The sequence below is a fragment of the Marmota monax genome, unplaced genomic scaffold (genome assembly GCF_021218885.2).
Source record: "Marmota monax isolate L192 unplaced genomic scaffold, Marmota_monax_Labrador192_F-V1.1 WCK01_AAM20220418_F8-fsc00224, whole genome shotgun sequence".
NCBI classification, from domain to species: Eukaryota; Metazoa; Chordata; class Mammalia; order Rodentia; family Sciuridae; genus Marmota; species Marmota monax.
The window spans coordinates 1,037,755-1,056,640 of record NW_026693937.1 but is presented as its reverse complement, the minus strand read 5'-3'; the positions used below and the strand labels follow the sequence as shown (position 1 = coordinate 1,056,640).

At 40.7% G+C, this 18,886-nt stretch overlaps 1 protein-coding gene, 1 long non-coding RNA gene and 1 pseudogene across 6 annotated transcripts in view; 2 read left to right on the top strand and 1 right to left on the bottom strand.

The window, feature by feature from the left end:
• The first annotated feature begins 2,941 nt into the window (after positions 1-2,941).
• Positions 2,942-3,418, top strand: LOC124106285 (small ribosomal subunit protein eS10-like; annotated as a pseudogene).
• Positions 3,419-5,084: 1,666 nt separating this feature from the next.
• Positions 5,085-8,445, bottom strand: LOC124106260 (uncharacterized). The gene is made up of 2 exons (XR_006856041.2): positions 8,116-8,445; positions 5,085-5,251 (listed from the first exon to the last, which is right to left on the bottom strand). It is a non-coding gene; the product is annotated as an uncharacterized LOC124106260 (long non-coding RNA).
• The window catches only part of Ash2l (ASH2 like, histone lysine methyltransferase complex subunit), a 32,159-nt gene continuing 21,683 nt past the window's right edge, over positions 8,411-18,886 (top strand). For 2 of the 5 annotated variants that reach the window (XM_046463835.2, XM_058585437.1), the window contains exons 1-7: positions 8,412-8,636; positions 9,472-9,538; positions 9,744-9,889; positions 13,583-13,671; positions 13,950-14,044; positions 17,771-17,866; positions 18,498-18,593. In XM_046463835.2, the coding sequence (XP_046319791.1) occupies positions 8,449-8,636; positions 9,472-9,538; positions 9,744-9,889; positions 13,583-13,671; positions 13,950-14,044; positions 17,771-17,866; positions 18,498-18,593 (777 nt within the window). In that variant the 5' untranslated portion in view covers positions 8,412-8,448. Of the gene's footprint in view, positions 8,637-8,701; positions 8,847-8,882; positions 8,975-9,471; positions 9,539-9,743; positions 9,890-13,582; positions 13,672-13,949; positions 14,045-17,770; positions 17,867-18,497; positions 18,594-18,886 lie in introns of those variants that run through there. The other 3 variants (XR_009228573.1, XM_058585438.1, XM_058585439.1) reach the window with 3 other exon arrangements.

Below are 18,886 nucleotides of genomic sequence, written 5' to 3'. Positions count from 1 at the left end.
TTCAAATAATTTAGATGAGTCAGGCACAGTGGTGAATGCCTGTAATCCCAGCAATTTGGGAAGTTGAGGCAGGAGGTCACAAGTTTGATGCCAGGTTCAGCAACAAAGTGAGGCCCTAAGCAATCCTGTCTCAAAATAAAAAAAATAAAAAGGGCTGGGGATAGCCAGGCACAGTAGCACACACCTGTAATCCCAGCAGCTCGGGAGGCTGAGGCAGGAGGATTGTTAGACCAGGACGAAAGAAAAGACCGCTGACTCCAATTAAAATAAAATTAAAGCAAGCTTATTATTTCGACCGGCCGGGCTGCCTCTCCCTCCCCCAAAAGGCAGGAACAAGACAGCAGCAGCTGCTTTTCTGCAGCCCAGCTTTATAGCCCAGAAAGTTACACGAAGGGGGGTTACAGATAACAGAACTCTGACAAGCATCACACTAATGGTAGTTTACATTTTTTGCTGGCCCCAACATCAGAATTTATGAGGACCATTAGCGCCTCAGAGAGGGTCGTTATCTGGCCAGGGAAGGCAGATATTTATGAGGTGTCACTAAAGTTTTAGAGAGGGCTGCTCTCTGGTCAGAGAGCCAGGCATGGGTGAGTTTAAGGCACGGGAAGGCATTCCAAGCAGATTCAGAATTTGCAGTAATTTATAGTAAAGCCGAAATTATCTTTTCATGGCTTTGTGGCGAGATTGCTCCCAATTTTAAGAAAAGATCAGGTTGGGTCTATCAGGATCTCGAGTTCAAAGCCAGCCTCAGCAATGGAGAGGTGCTAAGCAACTCAGTGAGACCCTTTCTCTAATAAAATACAGAATAGGTCTGTGGATGTGGCTCAGTGGTCAAGTGTCCCTGAGTTCAATCCCCAGTACCCAAGAAAAAAAAAAGGATTGGGGATATGGTTCAGTGTTAAAGTGCCTTTGGGTTCAATCCTCACTACCAATAATGATGATGATGATGATGTAGATTTGCAGAAGAGTCACAATGACAGCTCAAAGAGCTCTTCTCCCTTTTGTGGCTCAGAAGATGATACCTTAAACATGGCACTTTGGCACACCAAGTACTTTAAAGGAACTAAAGGAGACTGTGAAGCCTCAGAAACATAGTGACTCTCTCTCTCTCTCCTCTCTCTCCCCTCCCCCCCCACTCCACCAGGGGTGCTAAACCACTGAGCAACATTTTCAGCTTTTTGTTTCTAAGACAGGGTTCTGCTAAATTGCTTAAGGCCATACTAAATTGCTGAGACTGGCTTTGAACTTGGGATTCTCCCACTTCAGCCTCCCAAATCACTAGGATTACAGGAATGCACTCCAGCTGCAGCCAGAATTAGAAGGGCAGTCATTGTAGATAGGCAAATCCAGTCAGGTCCTGTCAAGATGGACAATTTTGAGTAAGTTTGGGAAGTCAGAGACTGTCCCCTGAGGGATCTTATCAAGAACCTGCCCCCACTCCAACCTGTAGCCAAGGTAACTATCCCAGGAATTTCCCCTCCCAATAGGGAGCTTATAAGGTTAATATGTCCTTGGCTACTCCATCCTGCCCTTCCCCCTTCAGCCCACCTGTTTCCAACCTTTTGGCCTCCCACTGAGCATTTCTGGGCCTAGTCACGCAGGAAGGAGAAAGATAAGGGGGGGCGGGAATCAGGAGAGCAAAAGAAGCCTAGAACATATAAAAAGGGCAGAACACTTGCTTCTTGGGATACCAGGATACCAATTATGGCCCCCTTCTCCCTAATGGGAGAAGTCTATGTTATCCCTTTTTAAATAAACCCTGCTTTATATGCTTGCCTCACGTGCTTCTCTAATGTTCAAACTTCAATACATGGGGAAGCCGGAAGGACTCACCACCTATAACTGGTGGTATCACTGCTCCCTACAACACGGTGTCTCTCTGACTTACCCCACCCTATTTCTCTTAACTCACTCTTTGTCTTGCAAAGTGAGTCATTAAAACCAGAATTCCTCTTCCCCCAAGATGAGTCATAGAAGCTAGAACTTCTCTCCTCCAAAATCAAGTCCTAAAACCTTGGAAGGTCACTCTTTCCTTTCTCCCTTTAAGACCCTCATTTCATGGATGGTGAAACAGTAAAGAGACAACCTAGAGAACGGGAGAAAATATGTTCAGACTATTCATCTAACAAGGGATTAATATCCTGAATATATAAGGAATTTAAAAAAATGAACACCAAAAAAATAATAATAACCATCAAATTTTAAAATGGGATAAAGATCTAGTTAGACACTGGTTAAAAGACACACAAATAACCCAAACATATGTAAGGGTAAAAGAAATTGAAGTTAAAGTGTAAAAGACCGGGCATTGTAAAGTTCCTAAACTGCAAGGCCTGAGTTAAAATGTAAAGGACCAGGTATTGTTAAGTTCCTATGCTACACGTAAAACCTGAAATTCCTGTAGCTGTTAAAACAACACTTGGAACCGCCCAGTAAATATTTCCCCTGACCGACTGGTTGTTTGATAACCTAGGACCCTGTGTGACTTTGCATGTAGACATCGCAGGGCCTAAACCAATCAGTTTGAATGTACCTCCCCCCTTAGAACTGACCTATCACTCCCGCCCAACCTGTTCCCGCCAATGAATGTACTAATCAAGTTTAAGAATTGTTGTTTGATTTTCCTGCGCCTCATGATGATTTGTCCTGATGTATGCAAAGCCTCCGCCCTCCCCAAAAAGTGTACTTAAGCAGTGCTCAGCCCCTGCTCGGGGCTCTGGGCTGCTCTCCCTTCTTGAGTGAGCACGGAGCCCCAGCGCGCTGGAATGGATCCCCAATAAATCCCCTTCTGCAATTGCATGAGTCAGTCTCTTGGTGGTCTCTTCCTCCGACCCTTACACATATAAGAAAAAAATGATCAAAATGACTAATCATTAGGGAAATGCAAATCAAACCACCGGCCTTTCTAGCCTCCACCTTGGCCCCTGAAGCCTCTGTGATGCTGATGCCTAAAAAGAATCAAATTGCCATTTATGAATTCCTTTTTAAGGAGGGACTGATCTTGGCCAAGAAGGATGTCCACATACCAAGCATGTGGAGCTGGAAGATAAGAATGTGCCCAACCTTCATGGCGTGAAGGCCATACAATCAGTCTCTCAAGTCTGGAGGCTATCTATGTGAAGGAATAGTTTGCCTGGAGATATTTCTACTGGTTCCTTACCAATGAGGGCATCCAGTATCTCCATGATTACCTCCACCTGCCACATGAGATTGTACCTGCCACTCTATGTAGTAGCTGACCAGAGACTGACAGGCCTCAGCCCAAAGGTCTGGGGAGCATATGGCCTGCAAGACTCACAAGAGAGGAAGCTGACAGAGACACCTACGGAAGTGCTGTGCCCCCTGATGCTGACAAGAAAGTCGAATCTGGGCTGGGTCAGCAATCAATTTCCAGTTTAGAGACAGGTATATATAAGCAATAAATAATGGACATGATCAGCCACCTCAATGAACTTGTAAGGTATTATTCTGTGTTGAATAAACTTGTAGCCAGGGGAAAAAAATATCAAACCACAGTGATATATCACCTCACTGATAGAATGCCTACTATTAAAAAGACAAAAATTTAAACAGTCTGTTAAGGATGCAGAGAAAGGGGAACTCTTATACATTGTTGGTGGGAAAGTAAATTAGTATGGCCATTATAGTAAACAGTATGGAGATTCCTTAAAAAACTAAAATTAGAGGCTGGGTATGTAGCTTAGTGGTAGAACATCTTCCCAACATGCACAGGGCCCCGGCGGAACTACTACATGATCCAGCAATTCCACGACTGAGAAAATTTCCAAAGTAGATGATATCATCATTCCAAAGACATACTTGCACTCCCACATTTATTGCAGCACTATTTACAATAACACAGCTGTGGCGTCAACCAAGATATCCATCAATGATGATTGGATAAAGAAAATGGTATAAATAATATACACAACACACTATTATTCAGTCATTAAGAAGAATGAAATCCTGTCATTTGTAGCAACGTGAATGGAACTCTAGGTCATTATATTAAGTGAAATAAGCCAGACACACAAATACCACATGTTCTCACTCATTTGTGGAAATGCAAGAGTTGGCTTCATTGAACAGAGGGTAACAGTGGTCATTAGAGAATGGGAAGGGTAGGTGGAAGGGGGGAAGAAAGAAGTTAGATAAGATGCAGCAGAATAGTTAAAGAGGAGGAATTAGTTCTGGTTTTCTGGAGCACACTTGAGTAACTATTGGCTAAAACAACCTATGACATATTTCAAAATGATTTGATGAGTACGAAATTCCCAACACATAAAATTATTAAAGTTTTTTTTAAAACATTTATTTTTTAGTTGTAGATGGACACAATACCTTTATTTTGTTTATTTATTTTTATGTGGTGCTGAGGATAGAACCCAGGGCCTCACTCATGCTAGGCAAGTGCTCTACCGCTGAGCCACACCCCCAGCCCCAATTATTAAAGTTTGAAGAGATGTGTTAAGTACCCTGACTTGATCATTATGTATTTTTTTTAGAATGTTAACATTTTTTTTTAGTTTTCGGTGGACACAGCATCTTTATTTGTATGTGGTGCTGAGGATCGAACCCAGGCCGCACGCATGCCAGGCAAGCGCGCTACTGCTTGAGCCACATTCCCAGACCCTGACCATTATGTATTGCTTATATATATCAAATTGTCAGAATGTACCCCATGAAAATGTTCAAATATGGTATTTTTTTTTTAAGAGAGAGAGAATTTTTTTAACATTTATTTTTTAGTTTTCGGCGGACACGACATCTTTGTTTGTATGTGGTGCTGAGGATCGAACCCGGGCTGCACGCATGCCAGGCGAGTGCACTACCGCTTGAGCCACATCCCCAGCCCCTCAAATATGGTATTGATAAAAAAAAAAAAAAAAAAAAAACGTGTGGCCATTTTAAAATTACTACAATGACTACTAAATGAGGAAGATGCTTTGAGCAATTATTTGTTCCTCCTTGAAGTATCCCTACTGATTTTAGCATTTTTCAATATGAACTTTTAAGTAATTAGCTAGTAATTTAATTAGATCCTCCTTCCATTTGGTTGAAAACAAATCATTGAGAACCGATTGAGAAATTAAAATAACTATATATTTCAGCTGTTGTGTCAGTTGCCCCAGAGGCTCTTACACCCTGTGGCAGTGCATCACCATACTAAGAGTTTGAGCACTGGAGACAGGAATGCCTTGCTGAAGAGACTGTCCAGCAAGCAAACGCCACTCTTCCTGCCTGGTACCTGTGGAGAGAGGGAAGGATGAGAAAGACAAAGGCCCAAGTAGACCCTAAGATGTCTGTTATTTGCCTCCAGGTTGATATTGAGCCACTGCTCAGAGCTGGATTTAAAATCATCTAGAGTAGTCAGCTGGTGGCACACACCTGTAATCCCAGAGACTCTGGAGGATGAGGCAACAGGATCACAAGCTGAGACCAGCCTCAGCAACTTGGTGAGTCCCTGTCTCAAAATAAAAAAGGGGCTTTGGGCACGGTGGCGCACACCTGTAATCCCAGCAGCTGGGGAGGCTGAGGTGGGGGTTCCGGGGTTCAAAGCTAGCCTCAGCAACAGCGAGGTGGTAACAACATGGTGTGACCCTGTCTCTAAATAAAATACAAAACAGGGCTGATGAATGGTATGGAAAAAAGTCCAAGGACATTTTCCCTAAGCTTTTGTCATTTAAAATCCCAGGTGGCAGCCAGAGGGAAGAAACACAAAGAACTTTCACCTGACTGGCACCTGACTCCTCACCCTAATGAGTCACCTGACCAACAATAGAATAAGCCCCAGGAAATTCCTTATCCACATTCCTGTTGCACCCTAATGAATCAATGGACCCCAATACAATGAAGCCCAGGAACTGTCTTCCTGTCATACCCTAAATAAAGCCTATAAAATCTAGACCCTTGCTTCAACCTGCTGCCATTTTTTGCCCCCAAAATGAGCTACACCAGTGTTCTGCCAATTGACTACATTGCTAAATACTGAATAAAGAAAAGCGTGCTATTCGAGGTTTGCTTCTTGTCTCCTGTTGTTTGTCCTAACATTTGGGGATGTGGCTCAGTTGTTGAGTGCCCCTGAGTTCAATCCCCAGTACCCCCCCAAAAAAAGGGGGGGGGGGCAAGAATAATAGCTCAATGGTAAAAAGCCTTTGGATTCAATCCCCAGTACCAAAAAAAAAAAAAAGTAAAGAAAGAAAAACAATCATCTCTAGTATTAGTTCACAGACTGCTGACATGTGCCTGAGTACAAGCATTCAAACTTCCCCCAATTCTATTGTGAAATGCTTTCCCTTTCTTTGGAATGGGAACAGCAATTTTATAAACTTCATCCTGGTGCTTTGCTAACCTTTGCATGCACCCTTCAAGGAGAAGTATGCTTGAGTCAGGAGAGGCCCAAGGGAAAGTGAGGGTGTTATGTTAGGTAGGAGTTCAGGGACACCAAGATGGTGGAGGCAGATATAAGAAGGATGCCACTGGATGACAAGACAGGGAGAAAAGTCATATCCTTGTTTAGAGTAAGTCACATTACCATGACAACTCCTACCATTGACTGCTTATCACCATAACAACAACTGCCATAGGTTTGGTATTTTAAAATGACCAATGGAAGTAAATTGGACATTATTCTAATTAGGTTTTCTAAAGTAACCAATGGTGGGGTGGACTGGACAATATTCTAATCAGGTATCATAAAGTAACCAATGGGGGCAAATGGGGTAAAGTCTTCAATCAGGTCCATAAAGTGAAGAGACTGCCTCACAGGTCAGTATTCAAAACACTAATTTCCAGACATCCAGGCCTTGAGCCTCTCTCTGACTTGGCTGAGGGCAACTTCTATTTTCACCATCAATAAATCTGTACTTTGCTTGTTACTTGTGTGCCTGCTGAATTCATTGTTCAGGACACCAAGGATCTGGATGGCAACTGGACACCCTGCTGGTAAGGAGAGAAGATGGGCTCAGTTTACATAAGTCACATCCAGCAGCAGAATGTGGGCATTGTAGGGGAACAGATGGGCAAGAATGCAAGGCAGGCATCTTCCTTTGGGGCACAACCTATTCCAGGAACAATCTATTCTGTTTTTTTGTTTTTGGTACTGAGGAATTGAACTCAGGGACACTCAACCACTGAGCCACATCCCCAGCCCTGTTTTGTATTTTATTTAGAGACAAGGTCTCACTGAGTTGCCTAATGCCTTGCTTTTTGCTGATGCTGGCTTTGGACTCCTGATCCTCCTCCCTCAGCCTCTGGAGCCACTGGGATTACAGGCGTTGCCACCGTGCCAGGCTGGAGAACAACCTATTCTGGACACACTGAGAAGTCTTGGTAAAGACATTAAGACCACTTTACTATCTCCAGTGTAGACTACTAACTGGGTCTGCCTTGGAGCCTCCCTTGTATTGGGATTGAGCCCAAGAGCATTCTACCCACTCAACCACTGAGTTCCCTCCCTAGCCCTGCCCAGCCCCGCCCCGCCCCCCCTTTTTGAGAAAGGGTCTAGTATAAAGTTCCCAGGCTGCTCTTGAACTTGCTATGCTCCTACTTCAGTCTCTTGAGTAGTTGTGATTACAGGTGTGTACCACCGTGCCCAGCAGGTCTTTTTCTGTAAAGTGAGAGGACAGTGTATCCTTTGGCAACTTTTTAAGAAAATGGGATCTATCTAAACTCTGTTTTCCTAAAAACTCTGGCCCCAATATTCCTAGAGGTCTATAACCTCGAGTTTGGAGACTTGACTCCGAATGCGCTTCTATTCACTCCAGTGATCTCAACTACCAGCTACTAACAATGATTTATCAAATTCTTGAGTCCGTCCCCCACCCACTCCCCGCTAAGCACCAAACTTTTCTAAACGAAGACCTCTACTACCGGGCTCCCTGAGTCCGGGCCTTCGTTTTCCTCTTTTCACAATAAGCTGCTTGGAACCTCTAGTGCACACATTACGCCTGGTCTCTCCCGCCTGGACACTACACTCACTCTCGCTTGGGCTCTGCAATTAGTCTCTACATTCCCAGCTCTAAAGGTCATCTGGAAACGTGCTCAAAGTGGCAGACCACTAGGCAGTACAACAAAGTACACTAGGCCCGGGCAGTGAGCTCTCGTCCTCACACATTAAATGGCGAGCAGCATTTACAAGCTGGCACCTCCTCTGCATTGTGACGTCCAGTCTTAGCCACGCAGCATTCATCCCTGAAATGCAGTAAATATTATTATTAACCACACTAACGAGCCTCCTCCGCCTTCACTTGGCGCTAACAACGACAACCGCAGGGGCCGCGGCCCCGCCCGCCTGTCCTTAAAGCGGCTAGGTCTGGACTGCATAGTCCTCTGGCAAGTGGTGGACCTCCCAGTGGGCTTTACTACTTGAAGAGTACAGAACCAGGCAGCAGCTCGCGCGATACGGAGGAAGTGTTCTCGCGAGAAGACTGGGAGGCGGCAGTAATGGCGGCGGCGGGAACCGGACCCGGCCCGGGAGCGGGTTCCGGACCTGGCCCTGTAGCGGCAGCAAATGCAATAACGGCAGAAGAGGGAGAAACGAAACCGGTGACAGCGGTAGCAGCCACTCCGGCCGGAGAGGGGACGTCTGCTGCTCCGGCGACTGAGCCTAGTTCTGGAGAGGCTGAAAGCGGGTAAGGCGTCCTGCGGCCTGAGGACACAGAATTCTCTCGCAATCCCGCGGCTCCCGGGAACTCTCCTACCCGCGCTCTCAGAACCTGGACCTTGAGGCCAACGGCTCGACTTTCCCTGCCCCCTCTACGAGGGTAATCCCGCCCTCGGCTTGGCGCTTCCTTTCCGAACTCTATTTAAGGCCACGCCCCTTTGCTCACCTTTCTCGTTAGGTAAGAGCCGAGCACCTTGTCCTGTCTTTGGCTCCGTACCCCATAGAAGGCTGTTAGCTCTCTTTTCCTGCAGGAGATCCTCAAATACTCCAGGAAGGAAATCACTTTGCAGTGCCAGACTGGGAAAAGTAACGGTCCTTTCGCAACAGAGTGGGAGAATTGCATCTCTGTGAATCTCACCTAGGACCAGCTCATCCAGACTTGTCTAATTGGGTTGCCCGAGTAGACGTCTCAGTATTCTAAGAACCTTCGTCTGTCTTGACCACATTCTTCCTAGTATCCTAATAGTAATCCTGGGCATCCAGTCCAGATCCAGTTTAACTGTATTTTCTTTTATTTTGTAACGGGGATTGAACCCAGAGGCGCTTTAACTAAATCACATCCCCAGCCCTTTTTTGTATTTTATTTAGAGAAGAGGTCTCGCTGAGTTGCTTAGCGCCTCGCTAAATTGCTGAGGCTGGCTTTGAACTTGCGATCCTTCAGTTTCAGCCTCTAGCCGCTGGGGTTACAGGCGTGCGCCACCGCACCCAGCTCAGCCATGTTTTGATGATCATCTTTGGGACTTGGCATTGTGAGGTTTGTTTCTCTTGAAAATTCTTACTTGAGTGCGTTCATTATCTTACAGGGATGCAAACTTGGTTGATGTAAGTGGTGGTTTGGAGACAGAATCCTCTAATGGAAAAGATACACTAGTAAGTATTTCTTTGTGGATGTTTGCGAGGCAAAATAAATTTTGTTTTGTTTTGTGGTGCTGAGGATTGAACCCAGGGCTTTGTGCTTACAACACAAGTACTGTGCCACTGGACTACATCCACAGCCCCTGTTTTTAAATTTTTAAGTGAACCAAAAATGCAGTCAAGCCAACTTAATTTGATTCTAATTGTTCTGATTTCACAGGAAGGTGCTGGGGATACTTCAGAGGTGATGGATACTCAGGCAGGCTCTGTGGATGAAGAAAACTGCCGACAGTTGGGAGAGGTGGAATTGCAGTGTGGGATATGTACAAAATGGTTCACAGCAGACACCTTTGGCATAGATACTTCGTGAGTACTTTTACTCTTGTAAGAATTTATTTCTAAAGTAAATCTCAGCATGTTCAATAGTTGGATAGTTTGTAGGCAAAATAAATGCATATATTTCCTGTCTCCTAACCCCTATATAGTGAATAGGATATTGAATAAGGAATTGTTTTAATTCCCTTAGCATATCTTCTACTTATTGAGGGCATGCCAGTGGATTTTGTCTCTTGATTTTGGGCTTACAATTTGATTGAGAAATAAAATTTTGCAGTTGGAAAGTATTATATAAGCAAATATGAGACAGTATCATTTAAGCCTTGTATTGGGTGTTTTGGGTTTTTTAGAAAGGATTTGGTGTATATGGTGGATAAAGCCCATTGTCAAAAAATTGAGGAACTGGGAATGTACCTCAGTGAAGAATGCATGCTTAAAATGCACAGGACCTTTGTTTGATACCTAGCAAACTCTCTCTCTCTCTCTCTCTCTCTCTCTCTCTCTCTCTCTCTCTCTCTCAGATGGTCAGTGCTTTTCATGCCTGAGCCAGCCTTTTTACTTCTAACTCATTCCTTTGGGTATCTTGTGCTGTCTCCTCAGCAAAACCTGTATCTAGACATGCACCTCTTCTAATGAATTAAAATCATATTATGATTGATATAAAAGGGGGAGAATGAAAGGCTTCTTATTCTGGGGACTTGATCAACAGCTAGCAGGTGAGCATTACTGACTCACTGTTACTGGCTCTCAGTAAAAGTTTTTTTTTTTGGTTGTTGTTTTGTATTTTGCTGCACTGGGGATTGAACCCAGGGTCTCACACGTGCCAGGCAAGCACCCTGAGTCACTTTCCCAGCCCTCAGTAATATTTTTTATGGCCCATATTATTGCTAATAAATTTAAATAATTCTATCTCAAAATAAGAAGGCTACATTTTTCTTTAGTTGATTCCCCTTAAATGTTCTGAAAAATACCTTCTTTTATAATTTATTGTATGCTTGACTGTTAAAAAAGTTAAAGTGAGTTTTAGAAATGCTAATGTACAATTAACATGTGAGTGGTGACCTAAGATAGAGCGTTTAAAAAAGAAAGAAAAATACTGAGAGATGAGGAAGAGTTGATCTTAGTTAAAAGATCACTAGGGAAAACACACAGCTTCAAGTCTGGCTAGTTAGAAAGGCCTCAGAGCCTAGTAATGGAAATTTACTGAAGGGATAAGTAGGAGCAAACCAAGAATGAATCAAACCACAGTTCAAAGTTCTGGTAACTTTGGAGAGACTACTTTGTACCTGAATTTGAGAAATTACACCTAAAGCCACCTACATGGGATGGATTATCTTTATGCCAGAGAGAATATAAGCTAACAGGATATGAAAAAAAAAAAGTTTCTCTGAAACCTAATTGTTTTTGTTTTAAAATAACTATGTATCTTTAGTGTGAAGCTATGCCTTCTATAATTGAGTTTATCATAATGCTTAACTGAAGTTCTAGGCCTGTAATCCCAGTGACTCAGGAGGCTAAGGTGGGAGGATCAGAAGTTTGAGATGGCCTGGGCAATTTAGTGAGAATCAGTCTCAAAAAATAAAAAGAGGTGGGGACATAACTCCTCCGTACTCTGGTTTTGGTCTTCAGTACCAAAAAAAAAAAAAAAATCTTAAATTTCTTGAGTGGTATCTGGTAAATAGCACATATTTAGGAACCTTCTTTTTTTAGGGGAAACCCTAAGTTAGCTTGAGTTCAAGGTAAATGTAACATTATGTTTCAACTTAAACCATTTTTACTAAAGGTCTTTTGTTTTGTTCCTTTTACTTTGTGAGACTAAGCTTCTAGGGGCTCTGGATATAGCGCAATGGTAGAGCACTTGCATAGCATACCCAAGGCTCTAGGTTTAATTCCTGGTACTGCAAAAACAACCACCCAGCTCTCTCATGCTTTTCCAGTCATCCAGTACAATTACCACTCACTTCCTTTCTTTAGTGCATCTGTTTCCCCTGTTATCTCCTATATCTCTGTCATATTCAGTCTTTCCTTCCCATTGTCCCACTGTAATTTCCAAAACCAACATCTCTACCACATTCAGTCTTTCTCCTCCCACTGCCTTCTTATTCTCTGCCTTCAAAGAGGCAGGCCTTCTGCCAGCAAACTCAGCTTTTAGGATTCTTTTTTTTTTTGGTACCTGGGATTAAACCCAGGGGCACTCAACCACTGAGCCACATCCCCAGCCCTTTTTTATATTTTATTTAGAAACAGGGTCTCACTGAGTTGCTTAGTGCCTCCCTAAATTGCTGAGGTTGGCTTTGAGTTCTGGATCCTCCTGCCTTAGCCTCCAGAGCTGCTGGGATTATGTGTGTGCATTTACATGGGATTATAGGTGTGGTAACACCTGGCAAGTTTGGCTTATTTCACTTAACATAACATTCTCCTCAAGTTCCATCTGTTTTTCTGCAAATGATCTAGTTCTCTCTCTTTCTTTCTTTCTTCCTTTCTTTTTCTTTCTTTCTTTCTTTTTTAATGTTTAAAATTTTGGGTACTAGTGATTGAACCCAGGGGTACTTGGCCACTGAGACACATGCTCAGTCCTTTTTAATTTTTTGAGAAAAGGTCTCAACTAAATTGCTAAAGCTGGTTTTGAATTTACAATTCTCCTGCCTCCGCTGCCAGAGCCGTTGGGATTACAGGCATGTATCAACCATGCCCAACAATTTAGTTTTTATTTATGGCTGAATAAAGCTCCATTATATACACATACCACATTTTCTTTTTCCATTATCCTTTGAGGGACACCTAGGCTGGTTCCAGAGTTTTGTTTTTGAGAATTGCTCATGCCTTTTTTTTTTTTTTTATCATATCCTGGACACATCCTGTCCTAAACAGACTTCTTTATGCCCCTTTGCCCCCTCCTCCTAACTTGAATTTTCTCATCCCTACCTGTAGTTCATCTGTCCAAAAATCACTCATCTTTTCAAATTCAGTTCTTAAACCGTCCTTGACAAATTTTTCTAATTCCTAAACCTGAGTGTACTACTTGGGTCCTTCGAACTCTTATGGACTATATTATCATATGTAGAATTCAACTGGTAATTAAGCAGATGTTTTGTGATTGTTGTCTGCCTGAAAAATCTTTTCATAATTCTGTCTGCCCTTTCCAGTGATGTTATTGACACTTTAAAGAACTATGTCTTAGACTACTTTGTCTTCTGCAGCTGGTCTGGTGAACTCTTGATGTGCTCAAAAAAAGATATCTAACATGGACAAGGTGCCAGTTAGAACTTTTAGGTGCTGCATTGTCCACTGTGGTAGATAATGTTTTATTTATTTTTCCTGATATTTGTAGAAAATACAATCCTCATTTCTTTGTCAATTATTACTTTGCATTTTTTTTTTTAATTGCTGTTGTTTGTTTGTTGGGACTGGGGATGTAACCCAGGGGCACTTTATCACTGAGGTACTTCCCCAGTCCTTTTTATATTTTTTAAATTTTGAGGCAGGATCTTGCTAAGTGGCTGAGGCTGGCCTTGAACTTTTAATCTTTCTGCTCAGCCTTCCAAGTTCTGGGATTACAATTGTGCACCACCTCACCTGGCCATTTTACATTTTTAAGAGCAATTAATATATTAATATTTTTATATAACTGCACCAAGGAGAAAGAATTCATATTGATTTACGTCTCATAAAGAAATGTGTGTTCAGAAGTTCACTGATGTGTATAATTTGGCTAATCCACAGATCCTGTCTCCCTTTCATGACCAACTACAGTTTCCATTGCAACGTGTGCCATCATAGTGGAAATACTTATTTCCTCCGGAAGCAAGCAAGTAAGAACAACTCTAGAGTATTTCAAAATGATTGTTCACTGTAAAAGAAAAGGGATCTGGGCTTAGCAGACTCAGAAGACCTTTACATCATAGCTGGTAGAATCCAGTTGCGGTTTAGGTCTGAATAATTGCTGTCACCCATTTTAGATCAAATAATAATTCTGCTTTTTAAAGCTGCTCTAACTCTGATTGTATCTTGTGAACCATTTTGTTGAGTATTCCCTTGGTGACAGAAATGTAATTTTATAGATAGCTTTTTTCCTTTTTGTTTTTTATAGATTTAAAGGAAATGTGCCTTAGTGCTTTGGCCAACCTAACATGGCAGTCTCGAACACAGGATGAACATCCAAAAACAATGTTCTCCAAAGATAAGGTAGAAATGGATTAACATGATTGCAATTATGCCATAGACTCAGATGGGACTTCTAACACTCTTTAACAATAAGTACTTTCTAGCCAGTTTTTATGAGTAAGACTATATAAATTCAGTTGTTACCTTGTTTTTTATTTTATATCATTTACTAATTTCTTAGTATATGCTACTTGGCTTGACTATTAGTATTGTGAATACTTAAATACTTTTGGTTGCCTTACAGAAACAAACAGCTGTCTATTCCATAATAATCAGGTCTGAGGTAAATCTTCTCTGCCTAATTTGGCTTTTGTGGGGTTTTTTGGTACTGGAGATTGAACTCGGGGACATTAACCTTTGTTAATATTTTGCCACATTGCTTTTTCTCTCCATATCTATATTTTCCCCCTAAGCTATATGAGGCAAAATTATAGCTATTATGCTTGACCCAGTATTCTGTTGTAAAAGTACAATATAGTGATCATAGTAAAAAAATAATAATGTTGATGATGCAGTAATATTATCTAATCTTATTCATGTTTCTCAACATTATTGTTTTCTTAATATTCATCTTTGTTTCCTCTCTCCAGGGATCTCACCTTCCATTTAGTTATAATTATTTTTTATCTTTAATCTAAGAAGAGATCCTTTACCAGTTTATTTAACTTTTGACAGACAGTGGGGAGGTGTCTGCTCTGACATTTAAAATTTTGAAGGGTCTAGATAATTATTTGGTATGATATTCCTCAGTCTACATTTATCTGATATTTCCTCATGGTTGGCTTCAGGTTGTTTTTATTTATTTATTTTTTGGTACCAGGGATTGAACTCAGGAGCACTCAACCACTGAGCTACAACCCCAGCCCAATTTTGTATTTTTAATAAAGACAGTGTTTCACTGAGTTGTTTAGCGCCTTGCTTTTGCTGAGGCTGGCTTTGAGCTCAAAATCCTCCTGTCTCAGCCTCCTGAGCTGCTAGGATTATTGATGTGTGCCACCATGCCCGCCAGGTTAAATATTTTAGACCAGAATGTTACAGAGGAAATGTGTTTTTCAGTATATCAAATCAGGAGGTGATTATGTGAATGTCTCTATATTATTGTTGCTTAATATCCTTCACAGTTTCCTCTATCCAGGATCCAATTAAGATCACACCTTGGGGCTGGGGATATGGCTCAAGTAGTACTCACCTGGCATGCATGAGTCACTGGGTTCGATCCTCAGCACCATTTTTATTTATAAAAATAAAATAAAGATATTGTGTCCACCTAAAGCTAAAAAATAAATTAAAAAATAAAAAAAGATTACACCTTATAATATGTTTGTCTTTTATCTAAAACAAGTTCTTTACCCATTTATTTTACTTTTGATGAACAATGAAAAGTGTCTACTTTGACATTTAAAATTTTGAAGCATCTAGACAATTGTTTGTGGTGATGCTCGTGTAAACAAATATAGTGATCATAGTAACAAAAATGATATATATATATATATATATATATATCATATATATATATATATATATATATATATCATATATAACTATGTTGCCAGTTATATAGAAGTATAGCACAGTTATGTACAGTACATAATACTTGATAATAAATCACTGTTACTGATTTATGTATTTATTATAGTTTTTATCATAATTTATCTTAATTCATTGATTTATTATGACACTGGGGATTGAACCCAGGGGTGCACTACCCATGAGCTACATCCCCAACCCTTTTTGAGGTAAGGTTTTGCTACATTGTCAAGTTTGTCCTTGAACTTGCAATCCTCTTTGCTCAGCTTTCCAAGTAGCTGAGATTATAGCCACAATGCCCAGATTTTATCGTTATTTTAGAGTATACCACTATTTTGGGATGGAGATGTAGCTCCATCCCAAAATAGTAGAGAGTGCTTGCCTAGCATGCACAAAGTCCTGGGTTTAATCCCTAGTACTGCCCCCAGCCTTCTCAAAAAGTAGATTGTAAAACAGTATGTTGTGTAAACTGACAGCAGCCTCATGCTTCTGATGCCTACCTAGCCCATTAATTGCCTCATTTTCTCTTATGCTTGACTTAATCTTATATTGTTTGGTTCATGGCACAATTGTCAGGAACAATAACACAGGACTGTATTGTAGTCTGTTATTAGATTTCTTATACATTATCCCAGATTTGATCAATGTAGCTTTATCACACTGACTACTGAAACTTTTTGACATATCCCCATCAGATTGGTTGGTTGGTTGTTTGGTTTGTTTGTTTCTTTTTCTTTCTACAAGGGATTGAACCCAGGGGTACTTAACAGTCCCAGACCTTTTTTTTTTTTTTTAATTTTGTGATAGTCAAGCTAAATTGTTGAGGGCGGCTTTGAACTTGTGATCCTCCAGCCTCATCCTCCCAGGCCACTGGGATTATAGGTGCTAAGGATTGAACCCAGTGCCTCACACATGCTAGGCAAGTGCTCTACCACTGAGCCTCAAACCCAGTCCCTCCTAATCAACTTTTGAATTCTTACATTTGGGAGCAATATATATACTATTTCAGGCTTCCCTTGGACTTTCTCTGATTCAGCCTTTGAAGATATGTTTTCATGTGTTAGCTGATAGTGTGAGACTTTGAAGGTACTCTAATAGGGGAAAATTTGATAGCAGATTAAGGTCAGATATTGTTTGGCGCCACATAAGTAAGATCACATTTAGCAACTGAGAAAATCAAATCTAGAACTGGGTGTGATTGCACATTCCTGTAACCCAGAGACTCTGGGGACTGAAGCAAGAGGATTGCAAGTTCAAGGCCAGCCTTGGCAATTTAGCAAGACCCTAAGCAACTTGGTGAGACCCTGTCTCAATAAAAAATAAGAGAGGCTGGAGATGTAGTTTAGTGATGGATCACCTGATCCATCTTGTTATTGTAATTGAACTGAGTTCAGTCATTAGTACCACAAAGAATCTTAATCACATCTTTATACTGTACTTTTACTAGGGATGGAAAGGAGGGAGGTCTGATTGGTGTGAAGTTTCTGAAATTTAAAATTTTATTTGGTGACTTTAGATGTGGGGGTTGTGAAAGAAGAGACAAGGATATCTTTAGGGTGTCAAAGTTTTTTTCTGAGTTATCTATGATAGGTATTAAGAGCAAAGATAGATTCTGCTTTGCATATTTGTGAGGTAATATACAGAGTTGCATATTTTAGTTCCAAAAAGTTTTGATGTCCAGAAGATGTCTCAAGTAAGTAGAAGAAATAGGAGCTCAAGCTGGGTGGGGGGGGGTGCACACCTATAATCCCAGTGACTCCGGAGGCTGAGATAGTAGAATTATGAGTTCAAAGCCAGCCTCAGCAATTTAGCAAGTTCTGAGCAACTTGGGGAGACCCTATCTCAAAATATAAAAGGGGCTGGGGATGTGACTCAATGGTTAAGCACCCCTGGGCTCAATCCCAGTACCAAATAAATAAGAGCTCAGGAGACAATAATTTGGGAGGCATTTTCCCTTTGATAATCAAGGTAATATGTCAGAATTTTCCCCTCCAACTGGATTATAAGCCTTAGTAACTAAGATTTGTGTATACTTGTTTGAAATTTCATAATCTATACCTTGTTTCCAAGCAATTAAATATTTGTTCGCTGATTAAAAAGTTGAACATGAATGTTTCTTTTGATTCTAAGAAGGTCTTGAAAATGCTGTTTTCTCTGTTTTGTGAGCATAACTTTGAAAGCAATTATAAAAGTCTTAATATATCTTATTTTAAAAATTAGGATATTATACCATTTATTGATAAATATTGGGAGTGCATGACAACCAGACAGAGACCTGGGAAAATGACTTGGCCAAATAACATTGTCAAAACAATGGTAAGTAGACTAAAGTTGATTAGACTTGACATTTAGAAAACCACTGTTCTTTGTAACAAATTCTGTTTAGTCTCACTGTGAAATAATGTGATTACTAAGAAAATGTGAGTAATTTTATATTAAATTTTTGAAATTATGAGATTAGGTAATTGTAAATTTTAGTAGTTTTTTCATGTAAACTTTGTGAGTTGCCTGTTTTGTCTTAAGTGAATATCATTCATATTGACAATAATTTCATATAGTGAGACCTTTTGTTCACTGTATTTTTATAAATTTATATTAAAATCGGAGACCATTTTTGTTCTTTGATTTGAAACAAAACAAAAAACTTTGTTCTAAATATTGTCCTTAAAATTAAAGAGAACTCCTGGGGAGAAATTAGTAGCAAGCTGTTGATAGTGCTCATCCCTGGGGAGTGGAAGTATAGGTGAGGCGGAGGGAAGATTGGCTCTCTTTAAGTTTCTCTTTTGTTTGAATTTTTTGATGGTCATCTATTTTCTAATGAGAGGGAAAAACAATATTACCTTTTGGAACTATACCTATTTTCTTTTGGAGTTGGTGATTGATCACCTCTGCCATACTTTAAGTATAAAGTTTCCATTAATAATACTACTGTCCTGTTTTCTTTTAGAGTAAAGAAAGAGATGTATTCTTGGTGAAAGAACACCCTGATCCAGGAAGTAAAGACCCCGAAGAAGATTACCCCAAATTTGGACTTTTGGATCAGGTACATTAATATGCTTCTTGGGACTGGGGAAGTGGCTCAGTGGTAGAGCACTTGCCTCTCACGAATGAGACCCTGAGTTCATCCTCAGCACCACATAAAAATAAACAAAATGAAGATATTGTGCCCATGTATAACTAAAAAATATTTTTAAAAATATGCTTTTTATTCTCTTTTTAATTTTAAGCCACATAGGTAGGGAATCAGATTTTGTTTATTTGTTTGCCACATAACATTGCCAGTATATGCCTATAAAACGTGGACTCCAAATAAATGGTATTTTGTGTGTGTGTATG